At 41.4% G+C, this 19729-nt stretch overlaps 1 protein-coding gene across 1 annotated transcript in view; it reads left to right on the forward strand.

The window, feature by feature from the left end:
* LOC139942912 (uncharacterized) overlaps positions 1–19729 on the forward strand; it is a 52671-nt gene that overhangs the window by 8115 nt on the left and 24827 nt on the right. The window contains exons 2-11 of the mRNA XM_071939732.1: positions 4905–4976; positions 6209–6268; positions 7002–7070; positions 7722–7793; positions 8507–8575; positions 9479–9547; positions 10194–10259; positions 15497–15580; positions 16983–17054; positions 18397–18474. Coding sequence (XP_071795833.1) covers positions 4905–4976; positions 6209–6268; positions 7002–7070; positions 7722–7793; positions 8507–8575; positions 9479–9547; positions 10194–10259; positions 15497–15580; positions 16983–17054; positions 18397–18474 — 711 coding nt within the window. The remainder of the gene's footprint in view (positions 1–4904; positions 4977–6208; positions 6269–7001; positions 7071–7721; positions 7794–8506; positions 8576–9478; positions 9548–10193; positions 10260–15496; positions 15581–16982; positions 17055–18396; positions 18475–19729) is intronic.

The raw sequence follows: 19729 nt of genomic DNA on the forward strand, positions 1-19729 counted from the left end.
GGAGATAGTGGCCCTGCAGGAAAGGCTGAGGAAGCCAGAGCTGATTTGCGCGCCGTGGGTGTACTACCCCAAATAACCAAGGCCGACTGGAGGGAGGCACAGCTTAGGGAAAGCTCTATGGAGTGGGTCATCAAGGCTAAGGAGGCCGAGGTACCCAGGCCAGACTGGATGACAGTGTCAGTAACATCCAGTGCAAGCAAGAACTATTGGCTACGATGGGAGCAGCTGCTTGTTCGCAACGGCGTACTACAGCGTTGGTGGGAGTCTCACAATGGAAAGCAAACGCAGTGGCAAACCTTGGTACCTCAGGAGCTCCGAGGAGAGATATTGCATGAGCTCCACGCAGGAAGGCTGAGTGGACACTTAGGAACCAAGCGAACAATGGCGAAGGTGCACGGCAAGTTCTATTGGCAAGGGATGGCTGCAGACGTAAGGTCCTTCATCCGAGAGTGTGATGTGTGTGCTAGGAGGAAGTCCCCCAACAAAAAGAGAAGGGCCCCTTTACAGCAACACCTAGTGGGAATTCCGATGGAGCGAGTAGCGATGGACATTACAGGACCCTTCCCAGTGACGAAGAATGACAATCGTTACATACTTGTGATTGGGGACTACTTCAGTAAGTGGTTCGAAGCCTACCTCATTCCAGATGAGAAGGCGGAGAATGTTGCGGACAAGTTCGTCAAGGAGTTCGTGTGCAGGTTCGGCGTGCCTAAAACACTGCATACCGATCAAGGGAGAAATTTCGAGTCGAGGCTCATGGCCGAGGTGTGCAGAACGCTTGGGATTGAAAAGACCAGGACCACCCCCTACAACCCCAAGTCTGACGGAATGGTTGAGAGGTTTAACCGCACCCTGGTTAATATCGTAGCCATGCTGATGAAAGAACAAGCAAACAATAAGGACTGGGACGAGGAGTTGCCTAATGCGACGGCGCTTACCGCAGCACACCACAAGAGTCCACTGGGGAAACCCCAAACATGCTGAAGCTCGGTAGGGAAGTCTCTCTGCCCCTTGATTTGACAGTGGAGGAGCCCCCTGCAGGCGACGCAGATGGGAAGGAGGAGCGGGACTATGCCCAAGTGGTGCGTGAGAGAATGCAGGGCGCACATGAAAGGGCTAGAGAACGCTCGAAGAAAAGTGCAAGACGTCAGAAACAAAACTATGACAAGGGGACCAGCGAGGGCAACTTTGCTGAAGGCACGTTCGCCTGGTTGTTCAACCCAGCGAAGAAGAAGGGGTGTCACCCAAGTTGATGTGTAGGTGGGAAGGACCCTACCTTGTAGTAAACAGGCTGTCGGACGTAACCTTAAGGATACAAAGGAAGCCTGGAGGGAAAACGAAGGTTGTTCACTGTGACCGCCTTAAGCCGTATCAAGGTGCACCCTTACAGCCTTGGATGTCAGATGCAGACGAAGGGACGCAGGCCCTGCAGGGGCAACCCGCAGGAGATATCCCGGTGGATGATGCATCCCAGGTGGAAGTGATTAATAGCCCGATGCCAGCGGGCCAGGTAGAACCAGAGACACCTGAAGGTGACCGGGGATCCTCTGAAGATATGGGCCATGCGGGTCCTGCTCAGGTATCTAGACCCTTAGACATGACACCGTTGCCTGTACAGGCGAGACGGAATCCGTTGCGCCAGCGGAGGCCGCCACAGCGGTATCTGTAATTAATTAGCTCTGGAGTATTGGGGGGATCGATTGTATGGTACTAGGATAACAAAGGCGTAACGTAGGAGTAGCAAACCAGTATGGGGGTAACTGCAGTGAAGTAACTGTTGCTTTGTTTGTTCTATTTCTTTACAGTTTAAAGGAGGATGGAGGACCAAGAGCCAGGATGGAACAGACCGAAGGACTGGGATAAGATGAAGCTATACGCATGTTCGGAGTGTGACGACACCTTCGTGAGCAAGAAGAGTCTTGAGACCCATCTGGGGACTCACACCACCAAGAAGAAGATCCTGTACTTCTGCAAGAGGTGTGACAGGAGATATACAAGGAAAGACAACCTGGAGGTTCACTATACCAACCACCACCCTGCAGGGATGCAGGACCTGGATACGCTGTACCCAGAAACGGAGGAAGAACGGAGAGCTGCTAGTTCCCCAGGAGACGATGTGGATGTTCCGGGTGATTCCCCTGCCCCCTCGGGACGCAAGAGGAAGGAAACGGAGGTGACCAATCCCGGACCCAGAAATGAGTCCAGGAAGAGGAGAGAGTGCACAGAGAAAACCAGGGAGCCACAGAAGGAAGAGGAATCGGCTGAGGAGACGCAGCTCCCCTTAACTCCTGGGAGGAACCTGGTGATACAGGAAACGGCGGAACTGTCCTTGTCGCCAGCGTCAGTTTCCTTACTGGAAGAGGCGGGTCATCGGCGCCGGGTAGTCCATGGAGGGAAACCTCGGGGTATGATTTCGATGATGAAGGATGCCCAGGAAGAGGGTACCGACGAGGAAGGAGTGGAGGACAACAACGACGCTCCTTTGTCCATTAATCTGGGGCGAGCACTAAAGGGAAGCACCCTACGATACAACGAAGGAGACCTGCAACAACACGTCTTTCCACCAGCTCAGGGTGTTCGACACGGGCTGGGACAAGCCGCACCGGTAGAGGAACCACCACAGGCGAGAGTGTGCGGATCAATCGAGGCAACCCGGGGTGGCGAAAAGCAGTGCCACTTGATACTGCTGACCTGGAGGTGATGATGGCTGGAAACGTCCGTAAGGTGAGAGAAGTCAACACAAGAAGCCAGTTTCAGAATGGCCTCAAGATCTCCGAAGAGGTCGTCGAGCGGACATACGACGTGCAGTTCACGGCAGGGTTTATCCTCAAGTAGTTGTAGTCCACTTTAGGCTCGTTTTTACTAAAGCGTTACTTGTTTATAACCTTGTTTTCTTTCAATATAAAAGTTGTCTAAGAGAGTATATTTTGATAACAGATCTTGCCTTTGTAATCTTGTGTAATTCCCTTAAGGATTAGGTTACGAATTTGGATTGTATAACGTGATTGTGTTATGATTGGATTTGATTTGTATAAACTCCCTTAAGGAGACATTGTGATTTTTGAAATGTGTTTTACTTAAAGTTCCCTTTAGGAGCATTAGCAGACTCTTGCCTTAAAGTGTGTTAACCTCCCTTAAGGAGGCATTGTGAGAACTTATTGTTTAAGCTCCCTTAAGGGGCCCCTGTGTTACTTAAAGGTGTCCGGCAGGTGCATAAACTGTGATGTATAAACTAACTATTTCTCTGTATAAATTTGTAAGCACCTTGAGGTACATTTCGTTTTTAGGGTATTAGTTTTACGGACCGGGTGGTCCTAACTTAAGTGGGGGGCTGTGTAACGAAATGGTACCGCGCGGTGGCGCTCCAGGCTTAGCGCGAGAGTAGGCGCCCTTAGCGCGCAAAAAGGCGGTTTGGCGCGGCGCTGGCTGCCGCGGGGCATTTTGGGGAGCACGCTGCTGCCTCGTGCGTGGAGAGTGCGTAGCGGGCAGTTGCAGACTGGACAGCGGATGGTACAGACGTGTTTTCAATAGTGGTGTTTAACAATTGGCGGGGAGGATTAAGGAGGCGACGTGATTAGTGTGTTCACGTGTCGGGAGTAGTAGCAGGGCTAGCGTGGGGAGTATTGGGAGTTGCGGTGCGTGCTGCTGACAGTTGTGTAACCGAGGGGTAAGTTTTATTGGATTATTTTCTGTGTTATTTATGGCAAGTTGGACGTAGAGACGTGCGATAATCCACTCCCGTAAGGAGGTCACATTGCATTGTATTGTTTGCTCTGGAGTCCGGGATTCTATCAGGCCCTTAAGGCATATTCTATTGTGTATTGTATTGGTTGCACGGAGTTCGGGATTTTATCAGGCCCTAAAGGCAGCTTTGGTTTTACTGTTAATGCGGTTCAGTTACTTTAAGTTAGTTCCAGTTACCTTAAGGGATTTTCCAGTTGCTTAAGGGATTACCAGTTACTTAAGGGATTTCGGTGACCTTAAGTTTAGTCAGTTGCCTTAAGGGACCATTTCTGGCCTTAAGTAAAGGAAGATTGCGTAGTTGGAATCAGGAATTACTGTGCTTTCGTAGGGATAATAAATAAAACGGATCAATAGTCAATCAGTAACTTGTCTCAGCCCTCACTCCTTGGAAGTCAACAGTTTCTTACAGTTTCTAGACCCCTTCCCCCACGTTTTTATTACATGCGGCGATATACGGTTGCCTAACGACCTCACCCCAAGTGCCAGCAGGACTACCGCTCGTCCTGTGCTGGTGACCACCAGACGGGAATCGCTACAATATCATGTTACTTATTTGTATACTACAAAGGCTTAAAGATTTGTAGTAAGCACACTTTGCGGTAGCACCATTTCGTTTTTGAGCACGTGTTGGACTCACGGGGACTGCTTGATTATAAGCTGACACTTGGCTTGTTCAAAACATAATATGCAAAGCTCAACCTAAACTAAAAGTCATTGTCATGTGGGGTTTTTAATTTTATCATTACATGAGTTTAAATTTAATAGGCATGTAATCTGCCCGAGCAGTCAGCAGCAACTGGTTTATCCTTGGTCCAATTACCAGCTTAAGGTGCAATGTTTGGATCCGGGAGTATAAGGATATAACAGGTGTAGTAGACTGATATAACGTATTGTTTATGCCATTCTTGAAACTGCATGAGCAGACTTGACCCTGATACCGAGTTCAAAGCGGCCTGACCCATGGCCTATTGGAGAGTGTGACCTTGGAACTGTGGTTGTTTTATCATAATGAACTGATGTGTCAATTAGAAGCAGATTAAGGTTCGTTAGCAAATGGGACAGGCCAAACGTGACAAAGAATACGAATAAATTCTACCCCGAAAGTTTTTAGATGGTATTTTTTCTTTCTTTTGTTTTCTTTGTTCTTGCTTGTGCTACAGAGACCTCAGTACGAACTTCTTGCGAGAGATACCAGAAGATTGGTTGTTGCAGTTTGATCGTCTCGTTTACCTGTACGTATAATAATGTGTGATTGATTAATAATAATGATCTACATAGCTCAACGACCATCACCTATTAACCCTAGCAAAGGCTCTTTTCGATTCCAAGGCTAGCTTGCGTGCGCGCTCATCTTCACACGAGAGGACGGAGCCTGAAGCAGAATCCAAAAGCCGAAGCCATTGTTTCGAAAAGGGCCATAGTCTCTCATTAGAGAATGCAAAAAATAATTAGCTTAGTTTGTGTTGAACTGTGAATTTTCGATTGGTTTTTAAATCCCTGCATTGTGTGGATCTCTATTGTTCTGAATGTTTACACACAGTGCTGAATAACGTTGTATAAAGTGTACGTCACGAAGGAACGCCGCCGGGTTTCTAGTAGCCTTTAGTCGAGGCGCACGCGGCACACCGGATGGCACGCACAACCCCAAAAATGTAACGCACGAATAGATACTACCAGCGCGAGCGGTATAAGCCGCGAAGCGCCTTTAGCAACTCGTTTTAGAGCCTTTTGTTTTTCTTTACATTTGCCACGTTTTTGGTGGGAGAAAATGTATCGAATTTGCATCGAACGTTCTTGTGACGTCATGCAAGTAATTGTGGCTTCTTATTTGCCAGCAAATCACCACGCTAATGTATTATGCATTACATTTTCTCCCTCCAAAATCGTTGGCAAATGTAAAGAAAAACAAAAGGCCCCAAAACGAGTTGCTAAAGGTGCTTCGCGGCTTACGCCGCTCGCGCTGATATATATTTGTTTCTTTCGTGCGTTACATTTTTGGGGTTGTGCGTGCCATCCGGTGTGCCGCGTGCGCCTTGACTAAAGGCTAGGTTTCTAGTAAAACTAGGACATTTCATGTGTCGCGCTTTAAACCAATGCAAATGTAGAATTGTTGTAAGGGGTGTTATAAAGTGTATAATTTGTTTGTGTCCTCAGTTTCCATATGTACCGAACAGGAGCAGACATAGACAATCAAGCTACACAAGAATGTTGTGAATAAATCAGTTCAGTAAAATGGTACCCATGCAATTAGAAAACGTTATATTTTCCATGTAAACAGTTATTTAGCTGGCGTTCTTTGGGTATAATGTTTGCCCCAAACTGTTGGGGCTTTCCCAATATGTGTAGTAAATGTAAACTGAGAAGAGTGTTTATTTGTTAGGGACATCGAGATAAGGGAAGAGGGGGGACATGATTTGCATAAAGACGATCTAAGATTGTTTTGACTTTGTTCTTTTAATTTCAGGAATGTATCCAAGAATCTTATTTCGAATTCATTTAAAGTACCACCGTTCCTCAGGTCTCTGTAAGTTTAATACGTGTTTGTCTCATTTTGGGATTAAAGCTCATTATTTCACTAGACCAGTTGCTCGTTGACTCGATGCCTGTTTTGTTGAACGCGTGAAGTATATCATCCTGTTTTGTTTCATCGAACGCGTGGAGTATATCATCCACTATCCTATACCGTGCGGTTCAATAAACTGTCATCTTTTTGTGATATATTTTTAGAAGTACTGTACGGTTGGAAAAGGTACACAGTGTTAAAGTTGGTGAACCAAATCCATTGTTATGATATTTTCAATAGAAATGTTATTTCAATAAGAATGTTATTGGGAGAGCAGTGCCACAGTTCTAAATAAATGGCGATTAGCCGGCAGAAAGAGGTTGGTTGCACAATCGCTAAAATTTCACAGATTTACAAATAACTTACAGGGTTTACAGAAGGTAATGGTGAAAGACTTCCCTCGAAATATTATTCCATGAAATGCTTGACTTTTTGAGAAAACATTAAAACAATTATCAATTCTCGATCATGAGAATAATGGATTTATTTTAAACCATGTCATGACACGGCGAAAACAATTATAATACATTTATAACCACAATGGTCCTGTCAGATGTCCATTTCGAGTGATAACATTCTATAAGATTTGAAATACAGACAAGCTAAATTAAATAAAGACAATTTAAATTATCCAAATATTTCAGCGATTTAATTTTCGGGTTGCAACATCGTTTTTATTTTTTTGTCTTCAAAGGTTTGCATCTGATAACCAGTTGCAAGATATAGGAATGATGATGGAAACCGGACGAAAACTATGGAAAGTGTAAGTACCTACTTTTTGTTTGCCAAACTAATCATGACGTTTAAATGATGGACCCAGTTCACCCGGGTGCATTATAATGGTGAATGGTTGTGTTCATCATTAAGCCACGCCCATTTCATGTGCCCCCCTAACATTACCCATACAGTGCGTACGTAAAGAGCTCATGCACCACGCTTACATGTCCAGGTCACATGCACGTGTTCAACCACCAATGGAAGCTATCTTCTGATGATCTGCTTCGCTCGTCCCCAGCGCCTTGCTTAAACCAAAGGCGCTGGGATGGGCAAACGTATCATGCACTGTCATTGGTTTAATAATGCGCAGTCCCATTATGCATCACACTCACACTGCGCCATATTTCCATGCACTTTAATGTACGCATGACGTACTTCCTGAACAAGAATTTGTGCAAGCGATTAGCCCATCCCAGCGGTGCTGGACAGACTGGCCGCTGGGGCCGAGCGAAATGATCTGCCTGTTTGCCTGAATGATTCAATGAGGGCGCCGTTTTAGATAGAGAGTGTGACGTCATATGTAGGGATAATTGGCAGTTTTTAAACCTGGTAAGCGAACAAATGGGCCTCCATCAGCAGACACGTTGACCTGTGATATGTCTGACGCAGTAACCATTTTGTTCCACTTTTCCCCCAGATTTTTCGAAAGAAACAAGTTGGAAGTAATTCGAACGGATACATTTATAAACTGCAACGACCTACTTAAAGTGTAAGAACTATTAGTTTTAATGTTTTGAATATACAACTCATTTCTCCCTTGTATTAAACTGTCTGTTTGTGAAGTTAATCTTTAAGTTCATATCAACGCTGCTTCGACCAGCCAGTGTAGTTTCCGTGTCACTTTTATAGTAACGTAATGTTTGCGGTACAAGTTTTTTAAGATTCAGTGTCTTAGTTGTTAAAGACAGTGGACAATATTGGTAAGTGTCAAAGACCAGTCTTCTCACTTGGTGTACCTAAAAAAAAAAATATTGAAATAACAAACCTGTGAAGTTGCGAGATAATAATGAAAGAAAAACACCCTGGTCACATGAAGTTGTGTGCTTTCAGATGCTTGATTTCGTGACCTCAAATTATAAATCTGAGGTCTCGAAATCAATTTCGTGGAAAATTACTTATTTTTCGAAAACTACGTCACTTCAGAGGGAGCCGTTTCTCACAATGTGTTATACTATCAACCTCTCCCCATTTCTTGTTACCAAGTGAGGTTTTATGCTATCATTATTTTGAGTAAATAATACATGATCTTTGCTCTGTACAATGTTTAGTCTTGGTGCCATTTATGAGTAACTGAAAACACCAGTGAATCGTTTCACCTTATACTAATGACAGAAGTGCGTAAACAAAAAATAAAAAAATAATTCAGCGTCATAGACATTTGACACCCCTTAACAGTTTTAACTATGTTGTTTTTATTCTAAGGGTGCTTTCTTCAAACAAGATATCTCAAATCGAGCCCGGTGGTCTTACTGTGTCTAATTTTACCACAATGTAAGTCCAAAATGTAAATATTAAAGATGCATACTTAAAATATTTGTGGGCGTGGCAGCCCCGCCAAAAATTACTGTCGAAGGTTAGAATATTTTCTGTCCAGTGTCCACACCATTCGATATTTATTAAGTTAAAAACAATTGTGCATAATGTGTATGTCTTACTGGCTTATATAAACCATGAATGTCAACACACAATGCCCACTAACGCACTGTCAGTAAGGCAACTATCACCAACTATCACATGGCCGATGTGTATAAATTACCTTTATATCTTCCGCTAGACGAAGCCAGCCATATCTCGTTTTAGATAAAATAATATGGAATAGTATTAGTATATTCAATGAATTTGCTCTTCGATAATACCACATTGGATGATTGGCTTTAATTAGTCGTTATTTGGACGTATATGGTCATTGACCAAGTTAAAGGTACACACAAATTGAAAATATTAAAGTCTTTAAACAAAATCATTAACACTGATCTGTATCAGTGGTTGATAAAAAAAATACAAACAAACACAAATTTTAATTGTTTCATAATGAAATGCTAATACAGTAAAATAATTGTGTTTATTAAACAAGTAACAGTACACCAACTCAGAATAAAAAGGACTGTAAGACTAGGCAGAGTAGTGGAAATCTAACCTTTGTTGTTTGTAATTTGTTGTCAAATTTTAAATATTGTTTAACTTAAGAGGGTTAACGTTATTATTCTTATTTTTTTGTTTTATGCAAGTCGCTAGACACACAAGGCCTGAAGGCCTCTTCAAGGTGTGGGCTATATACCGTAAGTTTTTCAATTTGTGTGTACCTTTAACTTAGTCAATGGTCCTATTAGTCCAAATAACGAATGTTTTGTATGATTCAAGTTTGACACGTTTTATTTGTTCTTCCTTTGGCAGATTGCTGAACGACAACCCAGGTTTAGAGCTAAGTCCCGCCACGTTTGGTGGTAGACGTTTTCAATCGATGTAATGCAATACAACACCTTGATTTATAAATAAATAAAACTACTACGAAAAGTTTGTCCCGTCAAGAATGAAGCCTGTTTAGAAGAAAATAAATGTTTTTAAAAGCTTCCGAGATAAGAAATTCAGATTTTACTTATAATTTTGGTTAGTAACAAAACATGTTATGTTTCTAAACTCGTTCGTGTGTGATTTTGCATTATATAACACCGGCAATACATTTATTTTAATGAAAACAAAAAACTCCCATTGTTCTAATTTGGTTTCTGCTCCACATTTATAGTTAAATAAAACTGCACAAATTCAAAAAGATTTTTAACATTCAATAAAAATGTTGATCTGTAAGGTAAACGATCTGCCGCAATGTACCACCAATGGGCCGAAGATAACAAATGGGCAGAGGGATTGTTGAATGGCTTTAGTTTTACACTGGCAGTGCAAGGAATTTCAAGTTAATAAAACACACGCACTCACTTAAGGAACCAATCCCCATGCCAAGCTCCGGACTTGGATTGTAATCAGGGTCAACAGAGGAGAAATGCATGACAGATACAACTGAGTAAACTTGACACCCATTGATTGAAAAGTCACTGTCTTGGTTTCATTTGTATTAGCAATGTATTGATGTAAATCTTAACATTTCTTCCAGACAATTCAACAACAATCATTTGACAAGTATAGAGAGCTACACACTTGGAGGCTTTTTTGATTCTGTGTGAGTGGTTTAGTACAATGTTGAAGTTAAGAGAGTAAACGAATGGTGAGGTAGTCCCAAGTTTTATTGTTGATTCTTGTGTATTGGGTGGTTGTTTATGACATATCCAAAATGGGACAAGAGTTTCAACCCAGAATTTACCTAATTTGCATATTTAAATTAGGTGGTAATAATCAAACTTTAAAGTAAATTTTCACTAAAACTATTCATTATCAGGTCAAGCATTGTAATAGAGGTGAATATAAACCTGACCTCGGGAATCTAAAAAAACATATTTGTCTACTGGAATGACTCTTTCCGAACAACTAGGTCAAAGGTCAAGGGGTGAAACATACGTTAAATTGGTTTTGTCCATTTAAACGCATCATTACATGGCGTACCATTACAGAGAAATTAATAATGAAATAATTATTTGTCCCAATTGACCTCTATTGATGACATTCAATAAAATCAAATAAATTAATAATCAAATTCATCCGATGGAATCTTGGTGCCAATGCCTTCTAGTCATTTTCCATGCGAGTAGGTGCAAATTTAAACAAACAATTTTTTTATTGCACAAACATCATGATATCATTATGCCTAGTTTTCATTAATCCTCTGGGGTTGGATTGATGTGCATTTTCTGCAAATATACCCTGTGTATGAGTGATACTTTGAACCATCATCTGTCCATGTGTACATGGCAAAAGTTGAAGAACAGACGTTTGACACACTATATGGATGCGATGCCTGATGATGATATGTCTTAAAAATAGTGATTCTTTTCAAATGAATTGTCGTTTTCTAGGTACTCAATAATGATTGCTGTCTTGGCCATACAATCATTTAGCTTATCACTTTATTGTAGTTACTCAGCTTTTCTGTGCATAATCAGGCATCGTCAGCAGCAACCTTGTCCGCTGTGCCTCGTCCACCCCCATCCATGTGATTTACCACGATGCTTTCGACATTTAGATCAGTTGCCTCCCCTATTGGTGCCTCCCCCGTTGGTGTCACTCTCAAGTTGTTGCCCCACAGTTGTATCCACCCCCGGTTGCATCAATACTGTTGACTACCCGCCAAAGCGTCCATCGTTGTTGCCTCCCCAGTTGTTGCCTCCCCTGTTGTTGCCTCCCCAGTTGTTGCTTCCCGTGTTGTTGCCTCCCCTGTCGTTGCCTCCCCAGCTTTTGCGTCCCCAGTTGTTGCCTCCCAGTTGTTGCCTCGCATGTTGTTGCCTCCCTAGTTGTTGTCTCCCTTGTTGTTGCCTCCCCAGTTGATGCCTCCCCTCGTTATTGACTCCCCATGTGTTGCCTCCCCTGTTGTAGTCTCCCCAGTTGTTGCCTCACCAGTTGTTATCTTCCCCAGATGTTGTCTTCCTTGTTGTTAGCTCCCATGTTGTTGCCTACCCAGTTGCTGCCTCCCCAAACCCATTGTTGCCTCCCCAGTTGTTGCCTGGGCAGTTGTTGCCTCCCCAGTTGTTGCCTCCCCTGTTTCTGCCTCCTCAGTTGTTGCCTCCCCTGTTGTTGCCTCCCCGCTGGTGCCACATTCCTGACTCTAATCCGGTTGTTGCCTCATTAAACTTCTTTCAAGCATTGTTAATTACCTGTTGGTATTCCTCTTGTATGGACCGCCATTGTCTTACACTGAGAGAAAAGGAGAAAGAAAATATTCCAAAGGAGATCAAGAGAAGCTATCGCTCCCAGGAGTTACCAGAGAAGTCATTGCTCCCAGCAGAAGCTACGAGAGAAGCTATCGCTCCCAGAAGCTACAAGGGAAGCTATCGATCACAGAAGCTACCAGAGAAACCATCGCTCCCAGATAAGCTATCGCTCGAACAAGCTACCAGAGAAGCTATCGCTCCCAGAAGCTACCTGAGAAGCTATCGCTCCCAGTAGCTACCAGAGAAGCTTTCGCTCCCAGAAGCTACCAGAGAAGCTCTCGCTCCAAGAAGCTACCAGAAAAGTTATCACCCCAGAAGCTACCAGAGAAGCTCTCGCTCGCCGAAGCTACCAGAAAAGCTCTCGCTCCTAGAAGCTACCAGAGAAGCTCTAGCTCCCAGAAGCTACCAGAGAAGCTATCGCTCCCAAAAGCTACCAGACAAGCTATCGCTCTCAGAAGATGCCAGAGAAGTTATCACTCCCAGAAAGCTACCAGAGAAGCGATCACTCCCAGAAGCTACCAGAGAAGTTATCACTACAAGAAGCTACCAGTTAAGCTACCACCCCCAGAAGCTACCAGAGAAGCTATCGCTCCCAGAAGCTGCCAAATAAGCTATCGGTCACAGAAGCTACCAGAACAGCTATCGCTCCCAGAAGCTACCAGAGAAGCTATCGCTCACAGAAGCTACCAGAACAGCTATCGCTCCCAGAAGCTACCAGAGAAGCTCTCGCTCCCAGAAGCTACCGGAGAAGCTATCGCTCCCAGAAGCTACTAGAGAAGCTATCGCTCTCAGAAGATGCCAGAGAAGTTATCACTCCCAGAAAGCTATCAGAGAAGCTACCACTCCCAGTCGCTACCATAGAAGCTATCACTACAAGAAGCTACCAGATATGCTATCACTCCCAGAAACTACCAGAGAAGCTATCGCTCCCAGAAGCTGCCAGAGAAGTTATCGGTCACAGAAGCTACCAGAACAGTTATCGCTCATAGAAGCTATCAGAACAGCTATCGCTCCCAGAAGCTACCAGAGAAGCTATCGCTCTCAGAAGCTACCAGAGAAGCCATCGCTCTGGCGTTTTGCTACAGACCCTTTGAATAGCGGAGCTTCATTATAGAACAGACAAAGCCCTTTCCCATACAACCTGTTGGTGAGCTCCATGAAACCAAACATAAAATGCAATAACATTGGCAAACTTCTGGTACACTCCTGTCAGTCTCCGCTTTCCTGAGTACAAATGCGGATACTAATAAACTGCGATGAGACAAAGCAAGCTTTGCTGTTAAAGCCCAGCACACCATTTGTTTTGTCTTTTTACGTATTGTTGAAACATTGACCCCTGACCTACCTGTAGAGAGGTCATTTGAATGTATTTTATTTCATTGGGTGTCATTTTTTAAGATTGTTTGGGACAGGGTGGATTATTTTAAACCAACAAATACATTCATTATTATTTTCAATGTGATGTTATGAAATGTAATAATGCATTTGAGTGGAGAAAACCGATTTAATGTATGTTTGACCCTCTTGACATTTGACCTAGTGGTTTGGAAAGGGTCATTCGAGTATACAAATACGTTTTTTTAGATTCTCGGGGTCAGGTTTCTATTCACCTCTAACACAATGTTTGTCCTGAAAATGAATAGTTTTAGAGATAATTGACCATAAAGTTACCGCCTAATTTAAATATGCAAATTAGGTCACTTCCGGGTTTAAACTCTTGTCCCATTTTGGATATGTCATCAATAACCACCCAATAAACAAGAATCAACAATCAAACAAGCGTTTGCAATTTGTTTGACCCAACATGAAAACAATTCTTAATCTAGTCCTCTATAGCGTGCTTTAATTTTAAGCCACAAAAGGCCTTGTATTAACACTTTCTACATTTTATTTTTTTTTAAGTTAGTAGTTCATTGTAACTAACAATGCAACGAAACAAACATTAAGTTACCCTAAGGACAGACTGAAACTCTATGAAATTAACTATCGAGAACTGAATTCAAACAATGTTCGGAATAACTGATTTTCGGTTAACTGTACATCATCATAATAAGCAGCCACACTGACCTTTTTAAAATTGCCCTGTAATTTGGGGCGGTTTTAGTAATCACCTATCGCCGTAAGACTCATTTTTCGCAGTGCAATTGCTAGTTTACAAAGAGACTATTCAGAACAGTCCATACGCTCTGTTTTGGCTATAGACGATGTGACCTCTGACGTCACTCGAAAAACATAACATGATTCACTCGCATACCGCCGGGCAAAACATTTGTGTTTTGGCAGCCAGCTAGAAAGTGTATGCAATCTTACCGTCACCACGCGTCTTTTTGCATGGCGAAACGTGACGTATACAGTGTTTTGTCAACAGAGGGCGGTTGAATGTAAACACAGGTCACATCGTCTATACTTACCTCAAAATTTGCGCTGACGATCACCATTTCCGTTTTACTGTGCAAGCGCTGGTTTTCTTCGCTAGATGTGAAAGGCGTGAGATATTTTCTTCCACGGTAAAACAAAAATCCCCTGGTGTCTTACAACCAGGGCCCAATTTCATAGAGCTGCTTAACGGTAAGCAGATTTGTTTGTTTAACATAGCGAAACAAAATGCTTAAGCTTAAACCTGTTTCACGAGCGGTTGCTAGCTTATGCACGTAAACAAACTGCGCGCGCAACATTTAAGATCGTTTGCTTAAGCAAAAAAAGAAGAAGGTGCTGACATAATGGCGGGTGAAATAAATGCAGTGGCGATAACAAAATCATCACATTCTGTGTGTGATATGTATTGTTTGTAATTGTTAAAAGTGCCCCTTGAAAGGTTTACACACTAACTTAAGAGTAAACAAGAAGGAGATACATTGTAAAAAAATTCTGAAAAATATTAGACACTCGTTTACTTCGATTCACCTACCGCACACACACGCAAAATACGCACAGCTGCGCCGCCACACTAACAACGTATTGCAATGATGTTGCACAATGCGCTGTGCTTAAACAGGGTGTTAAGCTAAACAAAAAAATAAAACAAAGGGAGGGGGCTTTAATGACCCTTTTTGCTTGCTTACCGCTTTAAGCAAACAACATTGCTTAAGCAAGGGTGCGAAATGAAAACAATTGCTAGGTGCGCCCGTTTAGCACAAAATCGACCGTTGCGCAGCTCTATGAAATTGGGCACATGGTAAGCAACCAGGTGTACTGGCCCGGCTTCAAGACGTTCCCTTTAGGTCCATTGTTGTTCAGTCCACAACCAGGGCTCCCTTCCTGGAACCAAACAATAGACACACCTTCCCTCGGATTCTCAATAGTAATTAATCCTTTTAATTGCCCATTATACTCACCAGGAAGTATGACCAGGGAGATGGCTCAGGCCATTTCGCTTCCATAACTTTATACCAACAGCTCGAGACCGGACAGGAAACGGGTCTGGAAGAAACTGCCAGGTGGAATAGACATTACGAGCTTATCAATTGTTTGCGTGTGCATAGGCTGTAATTTCCCGATAACCCGCGACGTACGTTAGATGTTAGCGAGTAAACCATAACAATGAAATATGGCAATAATCTACTTTATTTTGTACGTATGTATCGATCAATTGTAGAATGCTCCGCAACAACAATTTACAGGAACTTCCAGACGGATTGTTTTCAGATAAGACAGACTCAGAACGAACTGTAAAAAGTATGTGAGTATTATGTTTTGCTCCTCCGAAAGTAGTTTAAAAAAAGTGTTATGTTGTTGTTTAAACCGTATTTTGTTTCATTTTATTTGTTTGCTTTGTCTACTGCTAGTTCTTCTAATCATAGTTACTAAAACTTTGTATACGTTTCGTTCTTCCTTTTTCAAAAAGGCATATTTTCGATGAGCCTAAAATGGAACATGCTTTTAGAATAAGTACTAAAAGGGTAAACGAAAAGCCACATTAAAATTTATTAACCATTCTAACAAGCAAGTTGTGTCTTAACTGATCTTATGACGACACCTCTACGATAGTTTAAATTAATCAGTCTTCGAAATCGTACTATTTCGTATGGTGTTTATCTTAACATCTTTATCAAGGCTAAGGTTGATTCCCTAAAAAGTGACTTGCTCTGTAGCCCATTCGTATCTTCTTTGATTGGTTGTTGCTGAATAACCATGACTTAAGTAATGACTGATTATAACGCAAGAGCCCTATACTGAGGGAAGAAAAGTGTAGCGACGAGTTCTTAAAGGGCCGTTTAAAACCGGCAGGGTCGTTGCCGTGTGATAAAGGCCCGAGCCGAAGGCGAGGGCGTTTTTCGCACGGCAACTGCAATGTTTTAAACGGCCGTTTAAGAACGAGTAACTACTCTTTTATTCCCGTTCATAAATGCCCTTTTGTTAAAAAACGTTAAACAAATACAATTATAGACATTTTGACAATTGAAAATTCGAAGTTTGAAATAATTGTTTTTCAAAAACTTTGTGAAGATTTGTTTGATGCGCATGGGTTGTGTGTATATGAATTGCGTGACTGATAAGTTGAAGAGAGTTGATGAGTTGATGAGACTGAAGAGAGTGACAGATGAGTTTTAAGAAGTTTACAAGATGACCCTAATTTCCTCTGATAATGAGCCTTTGCAGCTTCTTGATCGAAGGTACGATGGTGATGAACCCCCATTACTGAACTTGTTTATTTTTGGCTTTGTAATTCAACAAAACAATAGCAATTAACTGGAAGGTATAACGTTTTTACTTGTTGCGTATACAACGTAAAACAAATACAACAGACCGTGGCTCGTTTATTATGCGGAAATCGATAATTTGTTACGTCGGTTTTCATGTTGCTTGTGTGCGGCGTGATTTAAACACAATTTTACAATTCCAGAAACAGTTTTATTCCTGCGTCGTAAAGTTTTACTGCGGGGTTATGGGCTTAATCACAAGTGGATACTACTAAGTTCTTATCAAACACATACTTAGTAGAGTACGTTCTTAAAGTAAGTTATATATTTTTTACACTTTATAGCTTCGATTATGTTCTTTAACCCTCTGTTTCGCCTTTTTGCCATTTTGTTCTAGCAATATAAATCATAACAAGTTGCCATGTTATTATGTGTTTACAGTGATCTTGGTAACAATCAAATTCGAAAGGTGTCTCCATCAACTTTCAAAGGTTTAAAAGAAAGCTTTGTTTTGTAAGTAAACAAATACTATGTTTTGTTAATGTACATGATTCTATATGTGGGGGCATGGTTTGCTTGTGCGTAAAGCGCTCGCCTCTCACCAAGGTGTCTCCGGTTCGATACACGGCCAAGACCATTATGTGAGTTGAGTTGTGCGTTTGTTCTCTGGTGTGCCACGAGGTTTTTCCAGACCATTCGGTGACAATTTGACAGTTAATTCATTTTCCATAATATTAACTTTTAACATCAATTTGGGGAGCAGTGTCGAAACTTGGGTAAAAGTTCAGAGTGGTTTTGTGGGTGCAAACTTTTGTTGAGGTCCTATTTCCTGAACGAGCCCTTTTTTTAGAGCTCATGTTTTGACATGTCTTATTTGTCTGATAATCTAGCATGATGAGTGTAACAACAAACACGTCGTCTGCATTAAACTGACAATTCTAGTACAGCAAAACGTAATTTCACAATTCTGACTAATGTGTATAATTCTCATCAAAAAAGAAATCGAACTTATCTAGGGTCTTTCATCACAGCACACCACTGTGATAGACCTAAACTAGGCTGTGTTAAATAACAACAGTCTCCTGGCGATTACTAGAGCAAGCTATAGTCGAAACGTTGAGACCGACTCAAGAACTGACTCTGCGGTAGTACCGTTAATTACGATCCTATACGCGAAAGTAGTAGTGATAGCCAATTTACTATACCTTCCGCCCTGGTAGAAGTTAAAAAGCAGGAAAGTTCTTTTTAGAACTGAGAAGTCTCCCGAATATCCGATAAATCTACTCTGCGGTAGTATAATAAAGAAAGACGGTTATGTAAGAACAAACTCTACCTGGCAAGTATATACACACATGGTGTTACCGCAAACTAAATATATATTTAAATAATTTATTGTCTGTTTGTGTACTATACATCACATATATGGTCATGCATTCCAGGCGCATCAACTCGACCCTAGTGCATCCACTGTTCCCTGCTTTGGTTGCTTAGATAACTACCAAGGCTTTGAAATCACATTATATTAAAACATTGACCTACATTATTGATCGTATCTTGCTGGTTATTTGTTCTAGACTATGTTCAGGCTCCACATTTTGTAACATCTTAACTATGGTAATGTTCCTTTTAAAAGTAAAATTAAAAAAATTGGCAAGAGCTCAGACTACATGAATAGTAATAGGGGCAGGTACCCAAGTGGCAACTTACATTAAGCTAATAGCGACTGGGAAGATACATTTCCGAAAATAGGCAAATATTATTTCATTTCAAAGTCCCGATAAAGTAACCAATGAACGTCGCTGAACGACTGACGTTATTTACAAACTTGCCTCATGTTTCATTTTTTGCTTTTCAGATCTTTAGCTTCAAACAAGCTGAATGATGAGTCACTACCGAATGATTTATTGGTCAACTTTACGCTTACAGGTTTGATGTAAGTAGTCAGTAATTATTCATGTTAAGCGTGGCGGTACCCTTTTTGTTTAAGATGCTTGTATTATTAGCTGTTCCGACATTTCAGTCTGAACAGCTATTGAAATCGTCCAGATTTTTATTACCTGTTCCGACATTTCAGTAGGAACAGCTATTGTAATCGTCGAGATTTTTATTTTTAGTTGTTCCGACATTTCAGTCGGAACAGCTATTGTAATCGTGGAGCTTTATTTTTTGTGTTATTAGCTGTTCCGAACATAGTTGGAACAGCTATTGTAATCGTCGAGATTTAACATTGTTATTATTAGCTGTTCCGAACTTTAGTCGGAACAGCTACTGTAATCGTCGATACTTGTTTATTTATTTGTATATATATATATATATATTTTTTTTTATTATTATTATTTATTTCCTCAAAACCGTGTTGACTTAACACTTGACTTTTCAAATTATTAAAATGTCAAAATTACAATTATCAGAATGAGACAAATCATATACCATATTAAAGATTATGGCCTAACTTAAATTTGAGATTTATTTCGATTAAAATTCTTAATTAATTATTCACGTGACAGCCGTGTTTTTTCATTTTCAGCTAATGGCGGAAACTAATTAACATAATTATGCAAATTTGACGGCTTTCCGCCATTTGGATTTTGGAGGACTTGAGTGTTTATGGAACCCATAACCGTTGAAATCAATTCTGCTGCAATTTTTTTGCAGGTCAAGCCAGTATTTCTGATAGATTGACTGGACTATAAGTTACATACCATCTTGTACCTTATGACATTTATTAGTACGACAAACACAATTTTGAGACTGTGACGTCATCAGGTGTCAAATTACGCTAATTAGAAGCCTTAATGAGTTTTTCTTTGCAATTTATCTCAAGAAGTATACAGCGGATTTCAAATTTGTTTCCAGTAATAGACTCGTGACCCCGATTTGACCTGAACTTCCGGGTCAACCGGAACTGCACAAACAATGTTCAAACTGTTTTAAGTTATAGACTCATTGGGCATGCAAAATCGAGCTTGCGTTACCGTGACCCAGTATACACCTTCACTTCCGGGTCAACCGTAACTAGGACCATATCTCAAGAACTACACAACCGATTTTTGAACTTGGGTTAAATTCAATCAAAATAATTACCATTACGCCGTGTTGACCTTTAATTCTGGTTTTAAAGCTTCTTTCGATTTAGTATCACTTACAAGACCAGGTTATCCCATGTCGTAAAGTCATAATGCGTATGT

The sequence above is a fragment of the Asterias amurensis genome, chromosome 10 (genome assembly GCF_032118995.1).
Source record: "Asterias amurensis chromosome 10, ASM3211899v1".
Lineage (NCBI taxonomy): Eukaryota > Metazoa > Echinodermata > Asteroidea > Forcipulatida > Asteriidae > Asterias > Asterias amurensis.